Below are 25,469 nucleotides of genomic sequence, written 5' to 3'. Positions count from 1 at the left end.
GATATGAGAAGGGCGTCGGGGCTAAATCAGGAATGCCGGATCATTATAGCAGCGCGTACGGGGGGAGAGTAGCAAAGTTCCGATGCTTGTTGCTCAATAAAGGAGACACGTATCGACCCCTCCCTGTTGTTTTCTGTTGTCTATCGGTGGCGTACTGTCAGCTTTCGGCGTGACCTATTTACCACAGCAGCGTCAGTGCTTCCTGTGTGTTGCACGTGTCAGTGGCAGAAAGAACAAACAAGGAGACCAAGCGAGGTTTTCCAGGAACACGTATAACAGTAATAAACATGTTTGTCTGTTCACCTGTCTGTCAGTCTGTCTGTCCACCTGTCTGTCAGTGTGGATAGGGTAGAATGGTATTTGAATGGAGTCACGTAGTGCGCCGAGTTGTCATGATTGTTTGTCTGTCGGTCTGTCTGTCCACCTGTCTGTCGGTCTGTCTGTCCACCTGTCTGTCGGTCTGGTTAGAGGGATATTTGAATGGAGTCACGTAGTACATGTTATCATGTTTTTTTTGTATGTATAGAAAAGAGGGAGATATGGGAGGGGGTCGGTTGAAAGGTTGCGGAATGCTCCACAGTATGTTTCTCGTTGTTTTTTTCTCTGTTGTTTTTATTAGAATTTTTTTCTTGAAGTTCACAGCAGACTTTCGTTTTTATAATCCTGAGTTGAATCTCGCACTGTGTAACTTCGCACAGTATATACACCATTACAAACAAATGTTTGACATTTCAATGTAACCGCCTGCCAAATTGTTCTTGCACAAACAGAACGAGTGAACAAAAATACGACTAGAAATAACGAAATATGATTGATGCTTCCGTCGGTCTAGCAGCTATGTGCGTGTGTCAGAAATGACGAATTTCAACTGAAGAGTGAAAACACAAACACGACGGGCAAACATTGATTGGGATTGGCCGTCCACCGAGCAAAGGGAAGTAAGTTAGTTCCGCTCGCTGGATTCAATCTGTCAAGCAGTGGAGCAGTAACCTCCCTTAGACAGCGGTAGGGGTTGGCTGTAAATTGCCGACAAGCGATCGAGACGCTCTCCGTAAAACGACGATCTGATTTCAGTGAGAATTTCAAGTTTTTAATGTCAAATCAATAAGACGTGGGCTGAACTGGTTGTTGGGTGGCTGGAGAGACGAGGGAAGTGGTGTAAATCAAAGAGGAAAGACTCAGAGGTTGGTCAGACGTGCTGAGGGTAAGGTCAGAGTGGGAGCGTGGTGATTTGTGTGCTGTGTGTCACTGGTGATTTGTGTGCTGTGTGTCACTGGTGATTTGTGTGCTGTGTGTCACTGGTGATTTGTGTGCTGTGTGTCACTGGTTCTCTTCATACATCTTATTAGTCTGGCTTCTTGCCTTTTATCATTGTCTAGAAATTTACTTTTACTCCTTTACCTACAACTCATAACAATCTGTTAGTGTCTCCCTCACTCTGTATCACAGGCAAACACACTAGCGCTACCTCTGTCCCGTCAACACACGCCGAAAGAGAGAGAGAGAGAGAGAACTCGAACTCGAAAACTTTATTACCGAGGGATGATAGCATTAGGTCCATATGGTCCTTTCTTACAGCTAGTCCCTACTATAATACACACATGAAACAAAGAACAAATATGAAGAATAAAAATAAAAATAAAAATAAAAATAAAAATAAAATAAAAAAAGTTAAAAAAACAAAAACAACAATAGGGAAAGGTATAACAAAATAAAAATTAAAAATTCAAAAGTGTGCTTGTTAATGGAAGCATACTATACACTTTCTCTTTTACACATCCTCACACACACTCGCACAAAGTGTACACCGACTTAGTCGTTAGAGAGGTGCTTTCGGAGCTGTCTTTTAAAAGAAGATAATGACAGACATGACTTGATATTTACAGGTAGTGAATTCCAAAGGAACGCACCAGAATAAGAAAAACTAGTTTTAAACAAATCGATGCGGGGCCTTGACAAGGCAAGGTTATTTCGAGTGTTTGAATAATATGACGGAGATGAATTGAAGAGTTGTATAAGATATGTTGGGGCGTCCTTATAGACGACTTTATACATAAATGAACATTTATTATACAAAAGCTGCTTTTTTAAACTTAACATCCCAATACAGAGAGAGAGAGAGAGAGAGAGAGAGAGAGAGAAAGAGAAAAAAGAGAGAGAGAGAGAGAGAGAGAGAGAAAAGAGAGAGAGAGAAGAGAGGGAGACAGAAAGAAGGAGAGAGACAACGACAAAGAGAGACAGAGGGAGAGTAAGAGAGAGAGAGAGAGAGAAAGAGAAAAAAGAGAGAGAGAGAGAGAGAAAAGAGAGAGAAAAGAGAGAGAGAGAAAAGAAAGAGAGAGAAAAGATAGAGACAGATAGAAGGAGAGAGACAACGACAAAGAGAGACAGAGGGAGACAGAGAGTAAGAGAGAGAGAGAGAGAGAGAGAGACAGAGGGAGACAGAGTAAGAGAGAGAGAGAGAGAGAAGGAGACGGAAAGAAAGAGAGAGACTCACGGTGAGAGACAGAGACAGAATGTCCATGATCTGTTGTGACGTCTTGTTTCAGACTCTGACATCGCCATGTTTTGTTCTGACGACGTGAAGCGAGGCAAGCTGCTGTACCTGTCCAATATGGAGTACCCGTCATCCGTGACAGAACAGAAGGCTGACTGCATGTGTATGGTGCGCACGCAGGGTGGGGCCGAGGGCATCAACATTCATTCCATAGACATCCTGCTCGCCTGGGCTGAGCATGGCCCGAGATCTTGTAGTAAGGTGAGAGATACTCTGTATGGTTGTGGCAGGGGATGGGGGGGGGGGGGTGGAGGGGGCATTACTCACTGCATGTGTGTGGTGCGCACGCAGGGTGGGGCCGAGGGCATCAACATTCATTGCATAGACATCCTGTTGGCCTTGGCTGAGCATGGCTCGAGATCTTGTAGTAAGGTGAGAGATACTCTGTATGGTTGTGGCAGGGGATGGGGGGGGGGGGGTGGAGAGGGCATTACTGACTGCATGTGTATGGTGCGCACGCAGGGTGGGGCCGAGGGCATCAACATTCATTCCATAGACATCATGCTGGCCTTGGCTGAGCATGGCTCGAGATCTTGTAGCAAGGTGAGAGATACTCTGTATGGTTGTGGCAGAGGATGGGGGGGGGGGGTGGAGAGGGCATTTCTCACTGCATGTGTATGGTGCGCACCCATTGTGAGGCCGAGGGCATCAGCATTCATTCCATAGACATCCTGTTGGCCTTGGCTGAGCATGGCTCGAGATCGTGTAGCAAGGTGAGAGATACTCTGTATGGTTGTGAAATGGTGCCTACACAAACAAGTAAAGTAACTAAGGGGGAAGTAACGCAACCTCAATGCCACAAAGAGTGCTCTTGCTTGGCATATTTTACAACATTTAATTAAGCATCCAAACTACCTGCTTTCTAAAGCGACGGCAGTCCTCCTACCAGATAGTATTATTTATCTGGAGACAGAGACAGAGAGACAGAGACAGACAGAGACAGACAGAGAGAGACAGAGAGAGAGAGACACAGACAGACAGACAGAGACAGACAGAGACAGACAGACAGACAGACAGAGAGAGACAGACAGACAGACAGACAGACAGACAGACAGAAAACGCAGAATCTCATGGTGTCACTTGGGAAACGATCTGAGGGTCTGTGGTATCAAAGGTACAATTGGTTGAAGGTTAATTGTGTCATTAAGTAGGTTCTATCTATATTCTGATTGATCTTTAAGGGGATTTCAGCGAACAAGAAGCATTGAAAACTTGTAAGGTAAGGTAGAGCTAGCGATCAAGGACCGGTGGAACACTGACTCGTTGTTACTCTGTGTGTGAGAGTGATGACAAAGTGTTGTGTGTAACAGGAGCTAGGTGTGCCAGACGAGAAGGGTTACCGGTGGAACATCCAGTGTGACCACAGGGGTTACTATACAAAGTGTTGTGTGTCTTACAGGAGCTAGGTGTGCCAGACGAGAAGGGTTACCGGTGGAACATCCAGTGTGACCACAGGGGTTACTATACAAAGTGTTGTGTGTCTCACAGGAGCTAGGTGTGCCAGACGAGAAGGGTTACCGGTGGAACATCTAGTGTGACCACAGGGGTTACTATACAAAGTGTTGTGTGTCTTACAGGAGCTAGGTGTAAGGGATGAGAAGGGTTACCGGTGGAACATCCAGTGTGACCACAGGGGTTACTATGCAAAGTGTTGTGTGTCTTACAGGAGCTAGGTGTAAGGGATGAGAAGGGTTACCGGTGGAACATCCAGTGTGACCACAGGGGTTACTATGCAAAGTGTTGTGTGTCTTACAGGAGCTAGGTGTAAGGGATGAGAAGGGTTACCGGTGGAACATCCAGTGTGACCACAGGGGTTACTATACAAAGTGTTGTGTGTCTTACAGGAGCTGGGTGTAAGGGATGAGAAGGGTTACCGGTGGAACATCCAGTGCGACCACAGGGGATACTACGGTTTTCGCACCATCTACACCAAGCCCGTGCAGAACGTGACGCTCACACTCAAGAGTTTCTCCTCCAAGGGGTCAGCCTTCGTGTGGCTGCAGGCTAAAGGTAGGCAAGGTTAAGGAACAAGCCAAGGATTAAGGCACAATCTATCGATTGGACACAGTCTAAAGGTGTGGAATGTTATATATTATGAATAAAGGTACTGACAAGGGGCCCGCCTTCGTGTGGCTGCAGGCTAAAGGTAGGCTAGGAAATACAACCCCTTGGCTGCCTAAACACTATCACGTTTTTTGCTATTATGCAAAGCCTGGGTAAATACTCTGACAAGGGAAACAACCGTTGTATATTTCCCTTTGAATTGCAGGAAGATGATTGCCTCCCCTGGAGAACATTTCTCAGGTTGTGTGAAATTATATGCTATGATTTTATTAATTCAATTTGTTAACTAAATTCTTTTGGCAGTCGAGAGGGTTAAGGCTTTGTATATCGTAATTATTAATATGGTACAAACTAATGATAGCTATCGTGTTTTCAGCGTGGCGAAAAGAGTCCGATATCTTGACCTGAACAAGTTTAACAAGACAAGTCGACGACGATGCTTATTAGACTTGTTCGAGTAAAAATATCGGACCTTATCGATCGCTGCGCAGAAAACACGATATTGTTTATTTTTCTATTCTGATCTAGGTATAAGGTTATACAGTTCTCCATTTTCTTCTGCTTCTTCTTCAATCTTCTTCTTCTTCTGATTGACATTGATTTGCCTTTTTTCTGCCAGCCACGGACGAGGAGGAGCAGGTGGAGATTCACTGCGGGGAGCCGTTACGTCAGATCCTATTCCGCGCGCGACAGGAAGTGGAGTCACGTCGTCGCAACAGGGGCGACAACTCTGACCGCACCACCCCTCCTGACGACACGGGGCAAGCCAAGAACTCCACCTACCCGTACACCGCTCACATGGGGTCGCTGTCCTCCAACCTTGGTGAGACAGCTTGTAATCAGCGTTGTGTCAATGTGATTGAGTAGAGGTTTCTTGGCATAGACTCCAGCTACCCCTACACCGCTCACATAGGGTTGCTATCCTACACCGCTCACATGGGGTCGCTGTCCTCCAACCTTGGTGAGACAGCTTGTAATGAGTGTTGTGTCATTGTGATTGAGTAGAGGTTTCTTGGCATAGACTCCAGCTACCCCTACACCGCTCACATGGGGTCGCTATCCTACACCGCTCACATGGGGTCGCTATCCTACCCCGCTTACATGGGTCGCTATCCTACACCGCTCACATGGGGTCGCTATCCTACCCTGCTCACATGGGGTCGCTATCCTACACTGCTCACATGGGGTCGCTATCCTACACCGCTCACATGGGGTCGCTATCCTCCAACCTGGGTGAGATAGCTTGTACTGGGTATCGTGGTATTCTCTTGTGCGTTTCTTGGCAAAGACTCTCTAGAATAACGTTTAATGTGTCTAACTTTTGGCTGGTAGGTAGGTTGGTTGGTTGATGGGTTTGTAGCTGAAAATAAACTTACTCTAGACTTGCTGAAGGTGTGGTTCATCCAGCTGGACTTGTTCGTGTGTTAGCTTGCATAGGTTCCTGTCGTGTCTTAGTTTTGTTTTGTTGTGGCTGGGCTTTGCGCCTGATGACCGCCTAGCGACAGATCGTGTGACTACAGTGTGTTGTGGCTGGGCTTTGCGCCTGATGACCGCCTAGCGACAGATCGTGTGACTACAGTGTTGTGGCTGGGCTTTGCGCCTGATGACCGCCTAGCGACAGATCGTGTGACTACAGTGTGTTGTGGCTGGGCTTTGCGCCTGATGACCGCCTAGCGACAGATCGTGTGACTACAGTGTGTTGTGGCTGGGCTTTGCGCCTGATGACCGCCTAGCGACAGATCGTGTGACTACAGTGTGTTGTGGCTGGGCTTTGCGCCTGATGACCGCCTAGCGACAGATCGTGTGACTATAGTGTTGTGGCTGGGCTTTGCGCCTGATGACCGCCTAGCGACAGATCGTGTGACTACAGTGTGTTGTGTTGTGGCTGGGCTTTGCGCCTGATGACCGCCTAGCGACAGATCGTGTGACTACAGTGTGTTGTGGCTGGGCTTTGCGCCTGATGACCGCCTAGCGACAGATCGTGTGACTATAGTGTGTTGTGGCTGGGCTTTGCGCCTGATGACCGCCTAGCGACAGATCGTGTGACTACAGTGTGTTGTGTTGTGGCTGGGCTTTGCGCCTGATGACCGCCTAGCGACAGATCGTGTGACTACAGTGTGTTGTGGCTGGGCTTTGCGCCTGATGACCGCCTAGCGACAGATCGTGTGACTACAGTGTGTTGTGGCTGGGCTTTGCGCCTGATGACCGCCTAGCTACAGATCGTGTGACTACAGTGTGTTGTGGCTGGGCTTTGCGCCTGATGACCGCCTAGCGACAGATCGTGTGACTACAGTGTGTTGTGGCTGGGCTTTGCGCCTGATGACCGCCTAGCGACAGATCGTGTGACTACAGTGTGTTGTGGCTGGGCTTTGCGCCTGATGACCGCCTAGCGACAGATCGTGTGACTATAGTGTTGTGGCTGGGCTTTGCGCCTGATGACCGCCTAGCGACAGATCGTGTGACTACAGTGTGTTGTGGCTGGGCTTTGCGCCTGATGACCGCCTAGCGACAGATCGTGTGACTACAGTGTGTTGTGTTGCTGTTCCAGCGGCCATCATCGGAGGGATCGTTGCAGCGGGTTTCATCCTCATCGCCATCGTCATCATCGCCATCGCCTTCCACTGCAAGAGGTGAGCGACTGGCTGCCTGTGTCGTACTATTCACCCCAACAGTTAGACAGCTACTCTATCCACCTGTCTCGTACTATTCACCCCAACAGTTAGACAGCTACTCTATCTACCTGTGTCGTACTATTCACCCCAACAGTTAGACAGCTACTCTATCCACCTGTCTCGTACTATTCACCCAAACAGTTAGACAGCTACTCTATCTACCTGTGTCGTACTATTCACCCCAACAGTTAGACAGCTACTCTATCTACCTGTGTCGTACTATTCACCCAAACAGTTAGACAGCTACTCTATCTACCTGTGTCGTACTATTCACCCAAACAGTTAGACAGCTACTCGATCTGCCTGTGCCGTACTATTCACCCCAACAGTTAGACAGCTACTCTATCTTTCTTGTTGTCACTAACGGCGAGGTTATCTATCTTGTTGTTACAGGGTGCGTCAGGCCAAGGCGAAGAACAAGCAGTCCCTCAACCTGTACCCTGCTGTCACTAACGGCGAGGCCACGTCCCTCAAGTCCTACTGCCGCTACAACGAGTACGACGACGACCACTACTCCACCATCAACCGATCGCCGCTCAAGATGGCTTCCCTCACTGACTCGGACATCGCCACGCACCACGCGCGCACCAACGGCTTCATCACCTTGGCAACGGCGGAGGCACACGCGGCGCAGGAGAGTTCCTCCCTGCAGAGGTCGGAGGGTGATGGGTCCATCCCACTGCTGTACCCCACCCCCATCTATCCCACCCCTGTCATCAGAGAGAACGTCACCGTGACCCCAAACCCCCTGCCCCCCTCTGTCGCTATGGACAACGCCTTCAGGAACCCCTACCCCCCGCCCCCGGACAGCCTGGAGCCCCTCCCCCCTCCCCCGCCCCCCATCGCCAGAGAAGCCCCAGCCACGCTGCCCAAGCCGCCCCGCGACCCCCTGCTGTCAGACCCCGGGTACCAGGGCCAGATGTCGCTGCGCTACCCGCGTCCCCAGGGCCTGTACCCAGGCAGTGAGGGTCAGGACGGGCATAAGACGCTGCCTGACAACAGACACAAGATCCTGGTCAGCGGGCCCAAGAGTCCGCTCGGCAAGCGCAGCAAGAGCGTCACATTCTCCCAGCCTGTCGCCATGGTCACGCCGCTCCCCTCTGGGTCGGAGGAGTCTGTGGGGGAGGGGGTGGGGGACACGTTCGGCAAGGGCTCGCCCACCCTCAGTCTGGAGGACGGTAACTATGACAACCTCAACAAGATCGTCATCCCGGACCACCCCATGTCGCCCGCCTTCATGCACCGCCACCCCCTCTCCCCCACCAAGGTCCACCGCCCCCTTCCCCTCTCCCCAACCAAGATCCACACAGTGCCTATCCAGCATCATCACGGCAACCAGCCCGGCAGTCCCGACTACCATAGCAACGGGGGCCTGCCCCGCTCCCTGTCCACCTTCCGCTCTGAGGAGGACCTGGGGGTGGACGACGGCCCCTACCCCCTCCCCCCTCCGCCCCTCCCTAACGGCGACACATACGCTGTAGTTCACAAGAAGCCACTGACCATCCCGCTGTTCCAGGTACAGCCCCAGAACGCGCAGCTCTACGAGACAGGCGTGTGACCTTGAGTGAGACAGGCGTGTGACCTTGAGTGAGACAGGCGTGTGACCTTGAGTGAGACAGGCGTGTGACCTTGAGTGAGACAGGCGTGTGACCTTGAGTGAGACAGGGGTGTTCCGCTCTCACAGCCGCAACAACAGACTGCATAGTTCTATGAAACAGGACTGTGACCTTATGTTAAACAGCCACAGAACATGCAGCTCTATGAGACAGGCGTGTGACACTTGATTGGTCAGAGAGGTGACGCCTAACAGTGGAAGGACTGAGTATAACACTGCTGTCTCCAGATTGTACAGGCAACCAGGTTTGAGTGAGAGGCAGGTTGTATACACAGCGAGGTTTTGGAGAGTGTATACTAAGTGTGAGACTGGGAAGGAAACGCTTTCTGTTGGCCACTTTACACCGAGTGCAGAGAGAGACAATCTTCATCCGCACCAGCAACAGGCATCACTGCGACAGTAGCTGCTGAACGACTTGACCTGACTTTGTTCCTATGGCATGCATGTGAGGACAATTGACTTAAGTGGGATTTGTGTGTGGTTGCCACCCTGCTCTAATCTCTCATAATTGTTATTGGAACACAACATACATATCCCAGTAGGGGGATGATGAAGTAAAGTAAAGTAAATGAAATGAAGTCAACAACCACTATTTTGTCCACGAGTTATTACAGTTACTAGACCGCAAAGAAGGGTGTCACCGGAAGTGAGCAAGGAGTTTTGGTGTGTGATTCTCACTGGAAGTTGGAACATGGCGTCAGAATGTTGCAATGCTTGACACAGGCGCTCTGCCCATTTCAGTACAGTGGTTTCTCTATGAACATCATCAAAGCCTGTGCACTTAGCCTTGAACATTATGTCTGTGCTGAAACAGTGTCTTTACAAAGCACGAATAATTTTGAAACGTCGACAAAACTGCTTGACAAAGTTCAACGGTCAAGAACACTCTGTCCCAAGAAGATGCGCAAATGTATTTATACAATGACAGGTGGAACTGTTTAAAAATTAACCATTTGAAAAAAGTGACATGTTGCCGACATTCTCTGTCTTTACCCTAACCCTTAAAGGTCCTTGTCTACATTTTTATACCGAAATCGCCATTTGACCATTAAAATGCAGAGTCTATTATCTACAAATATCAACAATACACCCCCTTTCGATCCGGAAAGACGAAGCCAGTGTAGCCATTTGAAAATTCATTGTAGTATTCCAGCGTAGTACTCATAGTAGGACATCCTTATTAGGAAAATGCCAAGCGCAAAACTCCTCTCAAATCCCGTGCATTTCGTGCGTTTAAAAAAAAGCTTGGACAGCGCTCCAGTGTCAAACTGTTGCTGCACTTGTTTGGGCGTGGCTATAAGCATAGTGACATGAATTTGATTGGTCAGTATTTTTAGGCAAAGCACATGTTCTCAGCAAACAGAAAACAAAATATTGGAAGCGTGAGTCACGCTACCCAAAAATAAAATCTTTTTTTACATATTTTTTTTTCTATAACTTTTTTCCCCATGGTTCATTCATCATTTGACATAATTTTGTATCGAAATCTAACCATAAGATTATTGAAAAAAAGCAAAAATGTAGACGACCACCTTTAATCACTGTTGCTCCAGTTACCGTATTAATGTTTGCTGCTGACTTTTGCTTTTTCAAATTTGAGAACGTCATACTGTCTTGGGACAAGTTTGTTGTCGTTGATACCGAATTATTGTTATGCCATCGAGAACTGTTGCATGCTATTGATTGTTTGTGTCTACATTGCCCTTATCAAACGCCGAACACATTTGTCTCTCCGTATATTTGAACCCGAGTAATCTGGCCTTTGAGATGACTCCTACGTAAAATATTGAACTTATAATTGCAAAAAGTGCAGATCGGTGCTATGACTATGATTATGAAGTGCTAGGTTTCAACAAATATATGTATGAAGAAAACGGTACTACAGTACATTGAAAAGTTCATGAGAAACACTATACTACAGTACATTGAAATGTTAATAAAAACAAACTTCCAAGAAAAGGATTTTGCTCTTTGAAGACAAAAATGTAATGTTTTTGTTTATAAGTGTGTGATTATTCAGATACAGGCTGTATTTATTGACATACCTTTGTTAGGTCTTTGCTGAAACAATGTTCTAGTTTTCGTTGTAGTGATATGAACTGCTCGGGCTTTGAACAACATGTTCGCGAGGGATATATACACCGCAGCTCATACCAGTATCGTGAGGTATTCATGTGCAATGTACAAAAAAATAAAATTAAAAAAAGCTTCGTGTTTTGCGCCACGCAGATTCGTAATCAATCGCGATAAGAGCCATGTTTTCTGAAGAGGAAATTTTTCTTTTCTGTCATATAATTGTAATAATCATTATAATATCAGGCTGTATCTTTATTTTTATTTTCTAGATTTTTCTTGTTGAAACAAATGTCAAGCCTTCCTAGTATTGGTGTTTAAGGAGTCCACAAAAATCATGCCGAAAAATGTTTAGATCAAAGCTCTTTTCGAATCTAAAATGTATATTTATAATCAAATGTGTGCGGTTTTTATTTATGCGGGGGGTCTGATGTTGTTAAGCACGTGTTGCTGCCGACTTGGTAACTCTTCAAATGTATGTTCCACAATCCTTCGGACAATGTCACCGTGAAGAACTTGGGGAACAAGAAAGAACCAATACTCATTATAACAAGGAAGAACCAGTACTCATCATAGCAAATAAGAACCACTACTCATCATACGAACAAACAAGAACCACTACTTATCATACGAACAAACAAGAACCACTACTCATCATACGAACAAACAAGAACCACTACTCATCATGGTTTGTTTCACTGTATATAATGTCCTGCACAATGACGACACTAGTGCTGGTCAGTGACGTCAGTCTTCGGGCCGTCCACACTGCTTGGCTATGCGTTCATTCTCTGCAATGTGGACACATTATCTTGAACTTGGTTTATATGTGTTGAATCTCGTACGTTATTAGTGATGTCGTTGTTGAGGCTTTCTCTCAAATGAAGTATGCACCCAGCTAGCTGCAGTTTGCTCCAAGGCGAAATCACCTCATCTTTCAAACCATGTCCGCTGTCACATCGCGGCGCCTTCTAACCGTACATCAATCGCTGTTTTACTGTTGACATACTTTGGTAGGGGGGATCACTGGGATGGTTTTATCCCGAGTTGAACATGTCAGATATTGAGTCGCTTACTTAGGTTTGATTGAATTTACCCTACAGTTTGCATGCCCTGAAAGTAATCACTTGCCATGATTATTTTAAGGAATTTACCGTATAGTTTGAATGTTCTGAATGAAATCACTTGCCATGATTATTTTATGGAATTTACCGTATAGTTTGAATGTTTTGAATGAAATCACTTGCCATGATTATTTTATGGAATTTTACCGTATAGTTGAATGTTCCTAATGAAATCACTTGCCATGATTAGTTTTATGGAATTTAACGTATAATTTGAATGTTCTGAATGAAATCGAGTCACTTGCCATGATTATTCTTTCAAATTTGGCTGAATTGTAATTGTTTTGCTGTTGCACAGATTGTGTCAGTCATTTTCTAGTCAGTTTACATTGAATACCTCGCTACTTCACACACTGTCACTGTGTTTCCATGGTGACAAGCGCGTCACGGTGTGCTGTTTCACTATCGGATTTACTTCACTTTACTTGTGTTGTTATTGTTGTTATACTTCTACTTTATACCATGTTCACTCGCTTGCTAAGCGGAGTACTTTTATCACAGTTTTTTGTTTACACGTTATTAGTACTTCATTATTAATACTTGTACTTCACGAAATATTGTACTTCATGGATAAGTGTACTTCAGGAATGCTTGTACTTCAGGAATATTATTCTGTACTCCATGAACATACGCCAGCTGTTGCTGTGACTCTGCTGCAGACAGAATATTTGTCTTTCTCTTTAATCCACAGTATGTTAGACAACATGCAAAACGATTGGTCAAACAGTATGTTAGACAACATGCAAAACGATTGGTCAAACAGCTATGTTGGAGCAAGGTGACGTCAGTGGAAATCAGGCATGCTTTGACTGTCAATTTACTTTCAGTATAATATATTATATATATTATATCCGCATGATTACTTCAATAACCTTTGATGACTTGTGTTATGTCTGTGTGTGTTCAACATTCATGGTGCCTTTTGTTTCCTCGTGTCAGTACGGAGTCATGGACATGTACTGACCGTTGTTAAGAGCGACCTCGAAGTACCCGATGCACACAGACATTGCAGTTGTTGGAGGATGAGAGAGGGAGTGTGTGCATGGCGTTTCAAAACGTTTGTAATCCATTTGTGTTGGGATGGATGATGTACACCATGCAGCTATACACACAAGTATGTCGACCCAAAGTTACCGCTTCAGTGTAGTCAATGGTCATAAGATTGTCAAGCAAATGGTACAGCGGTCGTCTGCTACAACTTCGACGATAACTTTTTGAACCCGATATCTTCTGTTTCTGCAGTTGACATAGATATATCTCTCAACTTGACTGTCACCCTGTCCATGTTGTATTTATGGAATATTTTACCATTTGATATTGACATCTGAAAATGGCATGCGAATGGGTAATATTTTGTTGGCTGCAAATATGTAAATACTGTAAAAATATACGTGAATCTAAAAAGTTCACTTCCCTGTGGAAAGGTTAAACTATACTCCTGGACCGATTTGCTATTGTCTAATGATTAGCAGAGCATCTCTCTCTCTCTCTCTCTCTCTCTCTCTCTCTCTCTCTCTCTCTCTCTCTCTCTCTCTCTCTCTCTCTCTTTCTCTCTCTATCTCTCTCTCTCTTTCTCTCTCTATCTTTCTCTTACACACACACACACACACACACACACACACACACACACACACACACACACTCACACGTACGCACGCACGCACACTCACTATCACACACACACACACACACACACACACACACACACACACACACACACACCAATGATTGCTCATGTATATTACTTTCGACATTCCTGTAGAGATTACGTTGTTGTAAAAAGCCGTTGCGTGTACAATGTGTGAATAGTTCGACTTTTTTCTTTACAACTTGAGTTTCTTAATACACGTCTGTCACTTCAATCCCGCAGTGGGGCACTGCGGTTATGAAATTAAAGGCCCCTCCTGTTTTTGGAACCGCAGGAGCTTTCTAGTTTGCTGTTAGGTAGATTTGTGGTTCCTCTTTCCTGTCATGCTCTCTTTTTCTTCATGAATTCTTTTCTTTTTTCTGCCTTCTTGCTCATTCACCTGTATTTTTTCCAAAAATCTCTTCTCTTGCCGCTTGTCTCGCGATTCATGTATAGTTTAATCTGTTAGTGTTCTGATGTAAGTCCAGCAGTAGATAGGTTAAGCCTATTTTAACATACTGGAAACTGGTAATCTTCCAGTAGGTATTAATTTAGTTTTACTAAAGCCTGCTGGGACACAAGTAATGGGTTAGTGCATTTGTAAACAGGAATCGCTTGACAAGTGGCCCCCTTCATCCCCCCCTTCCTCGTCCTGATATGGCTCTGCGTAGTCGGCTGGACGTTAAGCAACAAATAAACAAACAAACAAACTGTCACTTCAAGTCAGCCGTTTTGTCACCATCCCCTCAGATGACAAAAAAAATCAAGAAGACAGAATGTTATTCGCTTAACCTCCAGAAAAAGCAGAAGAAATGTGCGTTTGACTAAGCTGTCAAGTGATTTTAGGTTTGGGAAAACAGACCAGAAAGATAGAGCTACTGGAGGGACGAAGTTATTCACCCCTGATGCTAGTGTGAGGGAACTGTATTATCTGGTTAGACTTGGACCCACATAATTAACAACTGTGCCCACAAAGAATATGCAATAGTGATGTTTCGTGGATTTGTATTTTCTTGGTCAAATTTGCCGAAATGGTCATACAAGCTAGTATACTTTTGTGAACAAAATTGTGATGGAAGTTCTGGAAATGTTGGGAACGAAATGATCATACAATTTGGGAAATCTTAGGAATGAGATGAAAAAGTTTTACAAGATAAGTCTGTTTTTGTTTCATTAATATTTGTTTGTCTGTGCACTTACTGTACAGCTACAAGTGGCTTTCTCTATCAGACTCAACCTTTTGCCAGTGTCCAAATGAACATCTTGTCAACATTACTGTGTCCCCAGTAAACCCGAAAAGCGAAGTATAAACCCAGCAATGTTCGAAATGCTGAAGTGACCTCACATAGGAAAAGTCGGAAAACGTTCTTTTGTTGGGAACAATGTTTCATCAAGCAAAGTCTATTTTTACCATACTACGTATTAAATTCAAAAAGCATAATGCAAAGTAAAGCAAAAAGGAAAAAAAGAATACACACATTTCATCTTGCTGTGTGTCCATTGTTTCAGGCATAATACAATTGTTAAACCGTACAAGAGGCTAGCCGTTGTGACCGTTGTGCTGCTGCAATGAGGAAATAATACTTTATTCATAGAACTCTTCATGATTTGATTGTTTATTTTTTTCGATGTTGACCGTTGTGGGTGTATTTGTGAATAATGACGGCAGACATCCACAGTGGAACAGTTGATTTGAGCTTAACCTTGCCTGGACCTTAACCTTCACACAACATACAACATTCACAACACTTTTACCAAGCTGTTTACCAAGTTGTTTTACATTTATTGTATACCTCAAAGACTTAATATGAAATATGGAGAAGCTCAAAAATGCATTTCCTTACTTTGTAAATATTTAGTTATGTATTTATTGCTTTCTTTTTTTAATCTAGTACTTATTGTTTTTGCAATTACAACTACTCTAATACGTGTTTATTTCCTTAGTTTAAATTATTTAGTTATGCCATGTATGACTATTGCTTTCTTTTCTTAGTCTGATGCTACTACTACTACTACTACTACTACTACTACTACTACTACTACTACTACTACTACTACTACTACTACTACTACTACTACTACTACTACTACTACTACTACTACTACTACTACTACTACTACTACCACAACCACACTATTTGTTATTATTTTATATCCAACGTTTGTGAGTTTGTTTGTATGTTCGTTTCACGGACCTCGGTCTTTGAGCACAGAAACATGCAAGTTAGTTTGCAAGCTAAGACCACGGGCTTTATGATTATATCACTTCTTCAACTTGGCCTTTGTTTGGTGGGGGTTTCTTTTCTTTACAGAAACTCAAAGCGAAAGGTGATCAGATTGCTGAAACCGTCATGCTTGGGATTATTTACCTTTTGGAATCTTTGCTGATGTTTAAAATCCAAGGTTTTATACGGATTTCTGTATGTGCTTCTGACATAAATAATCCAATAGGCGAACATTCTTCATAGGAAAAGTGGTATATTTGTTTGTTGTACTTATTATTTTACAGGTATAAGTCATAAAAACTGTTTTTCGTTGTAGATATTGTTAGCGTCTGTGTCTGTCTCCTGGAAGAAAACAATTGTCTGTACTGGAAGGCATTCATGGCGGACCCCCCGCGGGTTAGGGGGAAGAATTTACCCGATGCTCTCCAGCATGTCGTAAGAGGCGACTAACGGATTCTGTTTCTCCTTTTACCCTTGTTAAGTGTTTCTTGTATAGAATATAGTCAATGTTTGTAAAGATTTTAGTCAAGCAGTATGTAAGAAATGTTCAGTCCTTTGTACTGGAAACTTGCATTCTCCCAGTAAGGTAATATATTGTACTACGTTGCAAGCCCCTGGAGCAATTTTTTGATTAGTGCTTTTGTGAACAAGAAACAATTAACAAGTGGCTCTATCCCATCTCCCCCCTTTCCCCGTCGCGATATAACCTTCGTGGTTGAAAACGACGTTAAACACCAAATAAAGAAAGAATTCATGGCGGGAAAATAGAGTTGCATGTTCACAGCATTCATGACAAGGGAATTAGATTTACATGTTGACAGCATTCATGGCAGGGAAAATAGACTGACATGTTGACGGTGCTATGCATGCTGAGCTCACGTCCTTGGGGAGCGAGCCACTGGTCGTATGTTACCCAGATGTGTGCCTGTTGATAATTGCGTGAATACACTTGTATTTACTATAAAGTAGCTGAATAAAACAAATACAATTATTCGGGTTAAAAAAAAGTTGAGATGAAGAGGAGAGTACGTTAGTATGTAAAGTTAACACTTTTTTATTCACCTGTAGCATTACGCTGAATCCAATATCCCTTGCTGTTGAATCATTTCATACATAGAAATTGAGTGTGGCATGTGCAAACCTACTGTATTGACACAAGTAGGCACATTGTATACACATTTTTGTGGTAGGGAGGTCCCCTTGGGTCATTATGCTCATGTGTACACTTCTACAAAACTGTGTTTGTGTTTAGAACAAACATTCTCCTGTCCTTGTACATGTGAATGAAATGTTCTTAATTAAACCCACACGACCCTGTGAATTTAAATGTAATCAGATGTTGCTGCGAAGTGAATGCTGAAAAGCGCAATCGTTTTAGGGCTGAAATTTTAACATCATTGCTATTCGAGATAATTATGATAATAGTGCCGAGCTTGTTCATGAATGCTTTTTCAACGGTTGAACCTAACTATACTGCTATAAAGTTTCTCCATAACTGTAGTGCTGTAAAGATTGTCCATAACTGTAGTGCTATGGAGATTGTCCATATAACTGTAGTGCTATAATGATTGTTCATAACGATAGTGCTATGGAGATTGTCCCAAACGCCGGTGCTGTCTGAGAATTGACAATAGTGCCGAGATTGTAAAATATAGCTTTTTTAACAGATTTAATCTAAATATATAGTGATAATTATAGAGATTGTAGCCAAGTCCAGGGATGTCTGAGATTGTACATTCATATAGTGCTGTCAGTCTGACATGATGCGCAGCTAAAATGGTGTGTTGACAAATGACGGTGTTCGATACCTTGAGCCAAACCTGCAATACTGTGTGTGTATATATCATTACATTTGACATATTCTATGCAAGACAAATTTTACTCGATCATCTTTCAACGCTATGTTCATACGCTGCAATGCAATAATCACCTTTCACAGCTGCTTGCTCTAGTCACTGTTGTACTAGTACTGTGGGACATGATTTGTCATTATGTTATCCATACTAAAGTGCAATCTCTGCGCGTACAATAAAAACAACAAGCTTTGGAATAAACATGCATGCAGATTGCTTGACTTTATACGTGAAATAAAGTAATACTACGAGCATAGGCAATGATATATGTCTCCTTCCTTGTGTGTGTGTGTGTGTGTGTGTGTGTGTGTGTGTGTGTGTGTGTGTGTGTGTGTGTGTGTGTGTGTGTGTGTGTATCAGTGTGTGTGTGTGTGTGTGAGAGTGACGGTATCAGTGTGTGTGTGTGTGTGTCGGTATCAGTGTGTGTCGTTATTAGTGTGTGTGTGTGTGTGTGTGAGTGTCGGTATCAGTGTGTGAGTGTCGGTATCAGTGTGTGTGTGTAGGTATCAGTGTGTGTCTGTGTGATTTTCACTCAGAGAATGGTACATATACGTCTCAACATGTAATCGCCTGCATTCCGTTAGATTAATACACTATATTATGTGAACTTCCAAACTCAGAAAAAGTGACAGTAACATAACACTCACCGCATTATTGTCAAGACAACGTCCATTTACAAAATAAACATAATTTTATTTTATATACGTCTCTACATGTGATCGTCTGCATTCCGTTAGATTGGTACGCTGTATTATGTGAACTTCCAAACTCAGAAAAAGTGACAGTAACATAACACTCACCGCATTATTGTCAAGACAACGTTCATTTACAAAATAAACATAATTTTATTTTAAAATGAAGACAACGCCTATGCCCATTACCAGTACAACTACACCGCGCATCAGTCCTACACTGCCAGATGTCACGCTGCACTCGGCGAACCCTCGATACAAATCATACAAATGCCAATCATCAAAATGCCCTCTAAAGACTACCAACAACCCTCTATACAAATCACATCAATGTCAATAATCAAAATGCCCTCTAAAGACAATCAACAACCCTCGATACAAATCACATCAATGTCAATCATCAAAATGCCCTCTAAAGACAATCAACAACCTCGAAACAAATCACATCAATGTCAATCATCAAAATGCCCTCTAAAGACAATCAACAACCTTCGATACAAATCACATCAATGTCAATCATTAAAATGCCCTCTAAAGAAAATCAACAACCTCGATAAAAATCACATCAATGTCAATCATCAAAATGCCTTCTGAAGACAATCAACAACCTTCGATACAAATCACATCAATGTCAATCATTAAAATGCCCTCTAAAGACAATCAACAACCTCGATACAAATCACATCAATGTCAATCATCAAAATGCCCTCTAAAGACAATCAACAACCTCTATACACATCACATCAATGTCAATAATCAAAATGCCCTCTAAAGACAATCAACAACCTCGAAAGAAATCACATCAATGTCAATCATCAAAATGCCCTCTAAAGACAACCAACAACCTTCGATACAAATCACATCAATGTCAATCATTAAAATGCCCTCTAAAGACAATCAACAACCTCGATACAAATCACATCAATGTCAATCATCAAAATGCCCTCTAAAGACAATCAACAACCTCGATACAAATCACATCAATGTCAATCATCAAAATGCCCTCTAAAGACAATCAACAACCTTCGATACAAATCACATCAATGTCAATTATCAAAATGCCCTCTAAAGACAATCAACAACCTCGATACAAATCACATCAATGTCAATCATCAAAATGCCCTCTAACTTCTAAGGACAACCAACAACCCTCGATACAAATCAACCAAATGCCCTCTAAGGAAAACTGGAAACTCTCGATACAAATCATACAAAAGTCAATCATCAAAATGCCTCCTGAGAACCACCAAGAGGGGTACAGGGCAGCACCAAGAGGGGTACAGGGCAGCGCCAAATGTCAAGGGAGACAACCACGCTGGATGCGTTGACACAGGCCCGCTGTAGCCATCACACAGAGCGGCCTTACCGTCACGCCCCCACACGTCAGGGGAGGTAAGCAGTTGAAAGGGCCAGCACTCTCATGCCGCCTGCGTTGTTTGCCCTCACCGCTCTGTGTGTGTGCACTCTCAATGATGCTGCTGATGCACCTTGGGATCGTTGTTATAGCACCCGACACTGAGGATTAGAGCAGATTGGTTGCATCACTCTCCGTAATTTGTTTGTTTGTTTGTTTGTTTGTTTGTTTGTTTGTTTGTTTGTTTGTGTTAAAACCTTATTAGGGGAGAGGGAGGGGGTGACGGATGGGTTCTTGGTTTAGGATTCGGGAACTTGAATAATAAAACACGACATAAGTGTACAGTACAATTCAAACATAGCTCGTTCAAGGAATGACACCTCTTTGGTCTGTACCTCCCGGTATGAGCAGTGGACACAGACTTCGCCACATTGACATAAGCCAATGAACTATCACCATCGACATCATCATATTAGTAAATAACCGTCACGTTTACCCTTACATTGTCATGTCGACAGTTAACCTGTAATGAACACATGTGCATACTTGGTTTAAGAAAATCTTATCTTGTGTGAAGTCGTGACTTTATTGATATTAACATTCCTCTCTTGTGTGAGCACGTAAACAAAAACAGTCTCAACCGTTTGTTGTTGTTGTCATCGTCATCATGTTGTTGTTGCCGTTTTAGTTCCTGTTGTTTCTGTTGTTGTAAGTGTTCGTCTTTAATGGCTCGTAATGCATACAGTTCTCAAGTCAAAACTTACCATACATTTATACGGAAAACACTGCCCCCCCCCCCCCCTTCCCTCTCACAGGGCGAAGAATGAAGGTGCGAGGTTTGAAAAGAGAGGAGGAAGGAATACTGTACCCAGTTTCCACTTTGACACAGAGCTCTAAATGCACGTCCACAATGGTGAGACAATGACACCGCGCTTTCTCTGGCCCCTGTCAAAAGGGTCACAGGCAAACACTAAATGACGGCGGCCACCATTTGAATTGCAATGAAATGTGGAGACCACTCCCTTCTTGCACACACCAAGTTCAGTCTAGGTCTCTCTCACAATGCTGCAGATATTCCGTTTTCAAACAGAGCAAAAATATATTTCGTCGAGTTTCTTGGTTCACAATTAATTTGAGTTGCCAGAGGAAAGCGTATACATTTTAGAAATAACACTGAGACAATAAGATAAAGACAAGTAGATTGAAACAGCGAGGCATAGTCAGAAAGATATCGAGAGAGAGAGGGGGGAGGGAGAGAGAGAGAGAGAGAGAGCGAGAGAGAGAGAGGGGGGGAGAGAGAGAAAGAGAGGGAGAGAGAGAGGGAGGGAGAGAGAGAGAAAGAGAGAGAGAGAAAGATAGAGAGAAAGAGAGACAGAGAGAGAGGGGGTGGAGAGAGAGAACTCGAACTCGAACTCGAACTCGAAAACTTTATTACCGAGGAATGATAGCATTAGGTCCATATGGTCCTTTCTTACAGCTAGTCCCTACTATAATACACACATGAAACAAAGAACAAATATGAAGAATTAAAAAAAAAAAATTTTTTAATAAATAAATAAATAAAAGAAATTAAAAATTAAAAAACCAATAGGGAAAGGTATAACAAAATAAAAATTAAAAAGTCAAAAGTGTGCTTGTTAATGGAAGCATACTATACACTTTCTCTTTTACACATCCTCACACACACTCGCACAAAGTGTACACCGAGAGAGAGAGAGAGAGAGAGAGAGAGAGAGAGAGAGAGAGAGAGAGAGAGAGAGAGAGAGAGAGAGAGCTGCTGTAGACAGGGAGTTTAATATTCAACACATGCTTTGCCTCTGTTCAAATATTTGTTCACTTCATCCCAGTTCAGTGCAGATGCATACACTCATGCAGTGCAAAGAAGCTCTTCGCGAGAAAAAAAAACAACCCAGTGAGAGTCATAAATACCCACTAGTCTGTGTCCCTCCTGCAGTCGTAGGTCGTCCTCCATAATTCCATGGCAAACTCTGAGCTTGTTTCATAGTTTGCCTACATTTCAGGAGTTACTAAATGGATGTCTGTCTGCCTGCCTGTCTGTCTGTCTGTGGTCGCCATATCTCAGAGATGGCAAAAGGCAAGAACATGATATTGTGCATGCACACTGCCAAGGAGCCACAGATTGTCATCTCGCCCAATGCTAAGCTACAGCTGTATAATATCCAAAACCATAAACTGATTACGAAATCACTGTTGATATTTTCTCAAACAACTGCTGGCAAATATCAACAAAAAACATCGTCCAACCTTCGTGTTAGCAGTATAATTACGAACAAGTGGGGTGTCTTTATTCTGCGACGTTATTGTTGTTGTTGTTGTTGTTGTTGTTGTTGTTGTTGTTGTTGTTGTTGTTGTTGTTGTTGTTGTTGTTGTAACTGAGCACTGCTCCGCACTTTTCCTTTTTCTTGTCCTTGACCTTGTAACAGTTCTCAATGTGCAGTATCTTACGTGAGAGATTTGAAGGGGGGGGGGCTGACAGTTTACCCCCCACCCCGATCCCCTGCCTCTAACATCCGCAGACCACAATCTCTTATTGTTGGCTTGTACACTGTTATTTTAGCTAAATACAATCGCCGGCTGAGAAAAGCTGTGTGACGCAACTCTGCAGACACAAATCATCTTCCAACAGAAAGACAATGAGTATTACAGAGACGCAATACCAGAACACAACGCAAAGACAATAGGCTCTACACAGACATATAACTGTGTTGATACATTAGGGAGCGATTGTTTTCAGCTAGTGGTGATCTTTCCCCAAACAACGAGAGCTTTTGCCAAACCATGTCTGCTTGCCTGGGGTCTGATTGGCATACTTGTTAAACTTGAGCTTTTTTTCCACGCCTACAGCAGACATATTTGTTAACTAGATTTTTTTTCAAGTCAATCGTTTTGATCATTGCCAGGCCAACCGATTTTGGATCTTAAAAGAATTTGAAGTGCGATTTCACATTTTTCTGGCAAAAAACAACCACAGATTTGTTCATCTTAACATGTAAATCGACGTAGGTTTTATCCATCTAATGGGTGAAAAGCCAAACCTAGCGGTAGATGAGACACCAGTACGATCTATGCATGAAGTGCATTGGACAGAATGTATCTCAAATCTTCTTATCCTGTGTGACAGTATTTGCTTAGACTTGAATTTTTATTTTTAACTCTTCTTTCAATGCTTACCAACCTTAGAATACATTTTAAAAGAAAAAACTGTGCTCGTGTTTTCAGCTGAACACAGTTTACAGATTGCAGGAAGTCACATCCTGTTACCTGGTCATTGGCATGAAGTGACATCCTGTTACCTGGTCCTTGGCATGAAGTGACATCCTGTTACCTGGTCATTGGCATGAAGTGACATCCTGTTATCTGGTCATTGGCATGAAGTGACATCCTGTTACCAGGTCATTGGCATGAGAATGTTCTCCATTGAAATACTAGTCGATTGCCATGCAAACATCATGCGCCATGCTTATTACACACCAAAAGCTATCCACGATGTACATGGGGACCCGGTAGCTCAGTTGGTAGAGTACTGGACTTGTGATCGGAAGGGCGCAGGTTCGAATTCTGGCCGGGATGGACACGGGTCAACTTTATGTGCAGACCCAGAGACGGAAGCCATGTCCCACCCCCGTGTCACCACAATGGCACGTAAAAGACCTCGGTTATTCTGCCATAAGTGCAGATGGCTGATACCACCTAAACACGCATACACTTGTGTATCTCGTCAAAAGCCGTGAGGGCGTAAAACTCGAATCATATAACCCATATCTTGTCCTTAAGAGGCGAAATATTTAGCCTGTAGAACATAAAGCATTCTCTCTTTCCTTTTTCCTACGATGTACATCAACAGCGATACAGTGTAAAACCCGGATGACGAAATCTGTGTTCTTTGGCACGCGTGCAAAATAACACGCGCAAAAAAACAACAACGACGCAATCACTGGCAAAGAGAATGAAACGAACAAAAACAGTTTAAATAAAAGAAAGAGATCAAGAAGAGCAAAAGAAAGGCGATACAATCAACCACAGACTGCAGCCTTGCTGCGCGGTGGTGACGCCGACATCCGAGTTGGCAGGGGGGAGAAAAGAGTTTTTGCGGCGAGCATGTTTGTGGAGTAAACAGTCGCATGATGGCGGCCAGTGTGATGAGAGAGGCTGCAGTCCCTCGTATGACGGCTTACTAGTGCCAAAACCTGGGGTTACCCATTATCACGTGATCATTACTAATTAACGCTGTCAGTTACTGTTTTCACTCGTTAGTTACTCATTTTCACGGGATAATTAGTAATGTTCACGGGAAAATGACTAATTTTTAGTTTTGGCACTACCAATCCGTCAGGAAGTGAGCCAAAACTAAAAATGAGTAATTAACAAGTGAAAGTTAGTAATTTTCCGGGAAAATTAGTAATTAACACGTGAAAATGGTAATTATTAAGAGAAAATTAATAATTTTCCCTTGATAATTACAATTATGAGGTTTTGGCACTAGTAAGCCCTATGACGGCTTACTAGTGCCAAAACCTGGGGTTACCCATTATCACGTGATAATTACTAATTAACGCTGTCAGTTACTGTTTTCACCTGTTAGTTACTCATTTTCACGGGAAAATTACAAATTTTTAGTTTTGGCACTAGCAATCCGTCAGGAAGTGAGCCAAAACTAAAATTTAGTAATAAACACGTGAAAATGGTAATTATCAAGGGAAAATTACTAATTTTCCCTTGATAATTACAATTATGAGGTTTTGGCACTAGTAAGCCGTCATACTAAATCTGGTACGACACAGCAAGCCATGTAGTATTCTGTTTATCCTACATACTGTACTTACGTGTATTTTACTGAAAATGTCTTGCAGTCGAGGCAGCTAAATTGAAGACGCTTGTTTTGGAACCTCGATCTCTTCTAAAGCCTCGTGCAATCTATTACGTCAAAGCAAAGAAACGTCACTCTGAAAGTGTGGCGTGACGTGTTAGTTCTAAAGATTCATCGAGGGTAATTAGCGAGCGCAATTTTTGTTTCTATAATGACGTTTGTCTCGGTGACTTTGGCATCATAAGCAGTGGAAAAACAGGTTCCTGCCAGACTTGCTTGACATGACCTCATTTACATGATATACACACGTGTGATTTGAACGATTATTATCTCACGGGTGTCTCTCTCACGTATGTAGGATAAACCTCTGTATATCACTACATAGACACGTCACGCGCACACCGCCAGGCATGCAGTGAAATCATGGGACCACAGGTCGTAGACAGAGAGACAGACAGACACGGAGGCAGACAGACAGAGATACCTCTGTATATCACTGAATTAAACACGTCACACGCACAGCGTCAGGTATGTAGATATTTCATGGAAACACTTGTGATAGACAGACAGACAAACAGACAAACAGACGCACATACCATCAGACAGAATACATCTTGGCACTGCATGTACGCCCACGCACGGAACGTGAGGAACTGACAAGACTGTAATGCTGCTGACGGACAGATACATTCCAACAATATTGCAACACTGAATACCTAGTTTATTGCGTAGTTTTCAAAGACCAGACACATAAGAAAGGAGGGGAAAAAAAGAAACAAGTGTCGTCA

General features: G+C 43.4%; 1 protein-coding gene across 1 annotated transcript in view; it reads left to right on the top strand.

The window, feature by feature from the left end:
• Positions 1–13,488, top strand: part of LOC138961143 (uncharacterized) — a 109,702-nt gene extending 96,214 nt beyond the window's left edge. The window contains exons 4-8 of the mRNA XM_070332740.1: positions 2,547–2,755; positions 4,399–4,564; positions 5,238–5,441; positions 7,167–7,248; positions 7,684–13,488. Coding sequence (XP_070188841.1) covers positions 2,547–2,755; positions 4,399–4,564; positions 5,238–5,441; positions 7,167–7,248; positions 7,684–8,848 — 1,826 coding nt within the window. The 3' untranslated portion in view covers positions 8,849–13,488. The remainder of the gene's footprint in view (positions 1–2,546; positions 2,756–4,398; positions 4,565–5,237; positions 5,442–7,166; positions 7,249–7,683) is intronic.
• The last annotated feature ends 11,981 nt before the right edge of the window (positions 13,489–25,469 follow it).

This window comes from Littorina saxatilis, linkage group LG3, assembly GCF_037325665.1.
Source record: "Littorina saxatilis isolate snail1 linkage group LG3, US_GU_Lsax_2.0, whole genome shotgun sequence".
NCBI classification, from domain to species: domain Eukaryota; kingdom Metazoa; phylum Mollusca; class Gastropoda; order Littorinimorpha; family Littorinidae; genus Littorina; species Littorina saxatilis.
The sequence above is the reverse complement of the archived record's forward strand: the minus strand, read 5'-3'. Positions and strand labels throughout refer to the sequence as shown.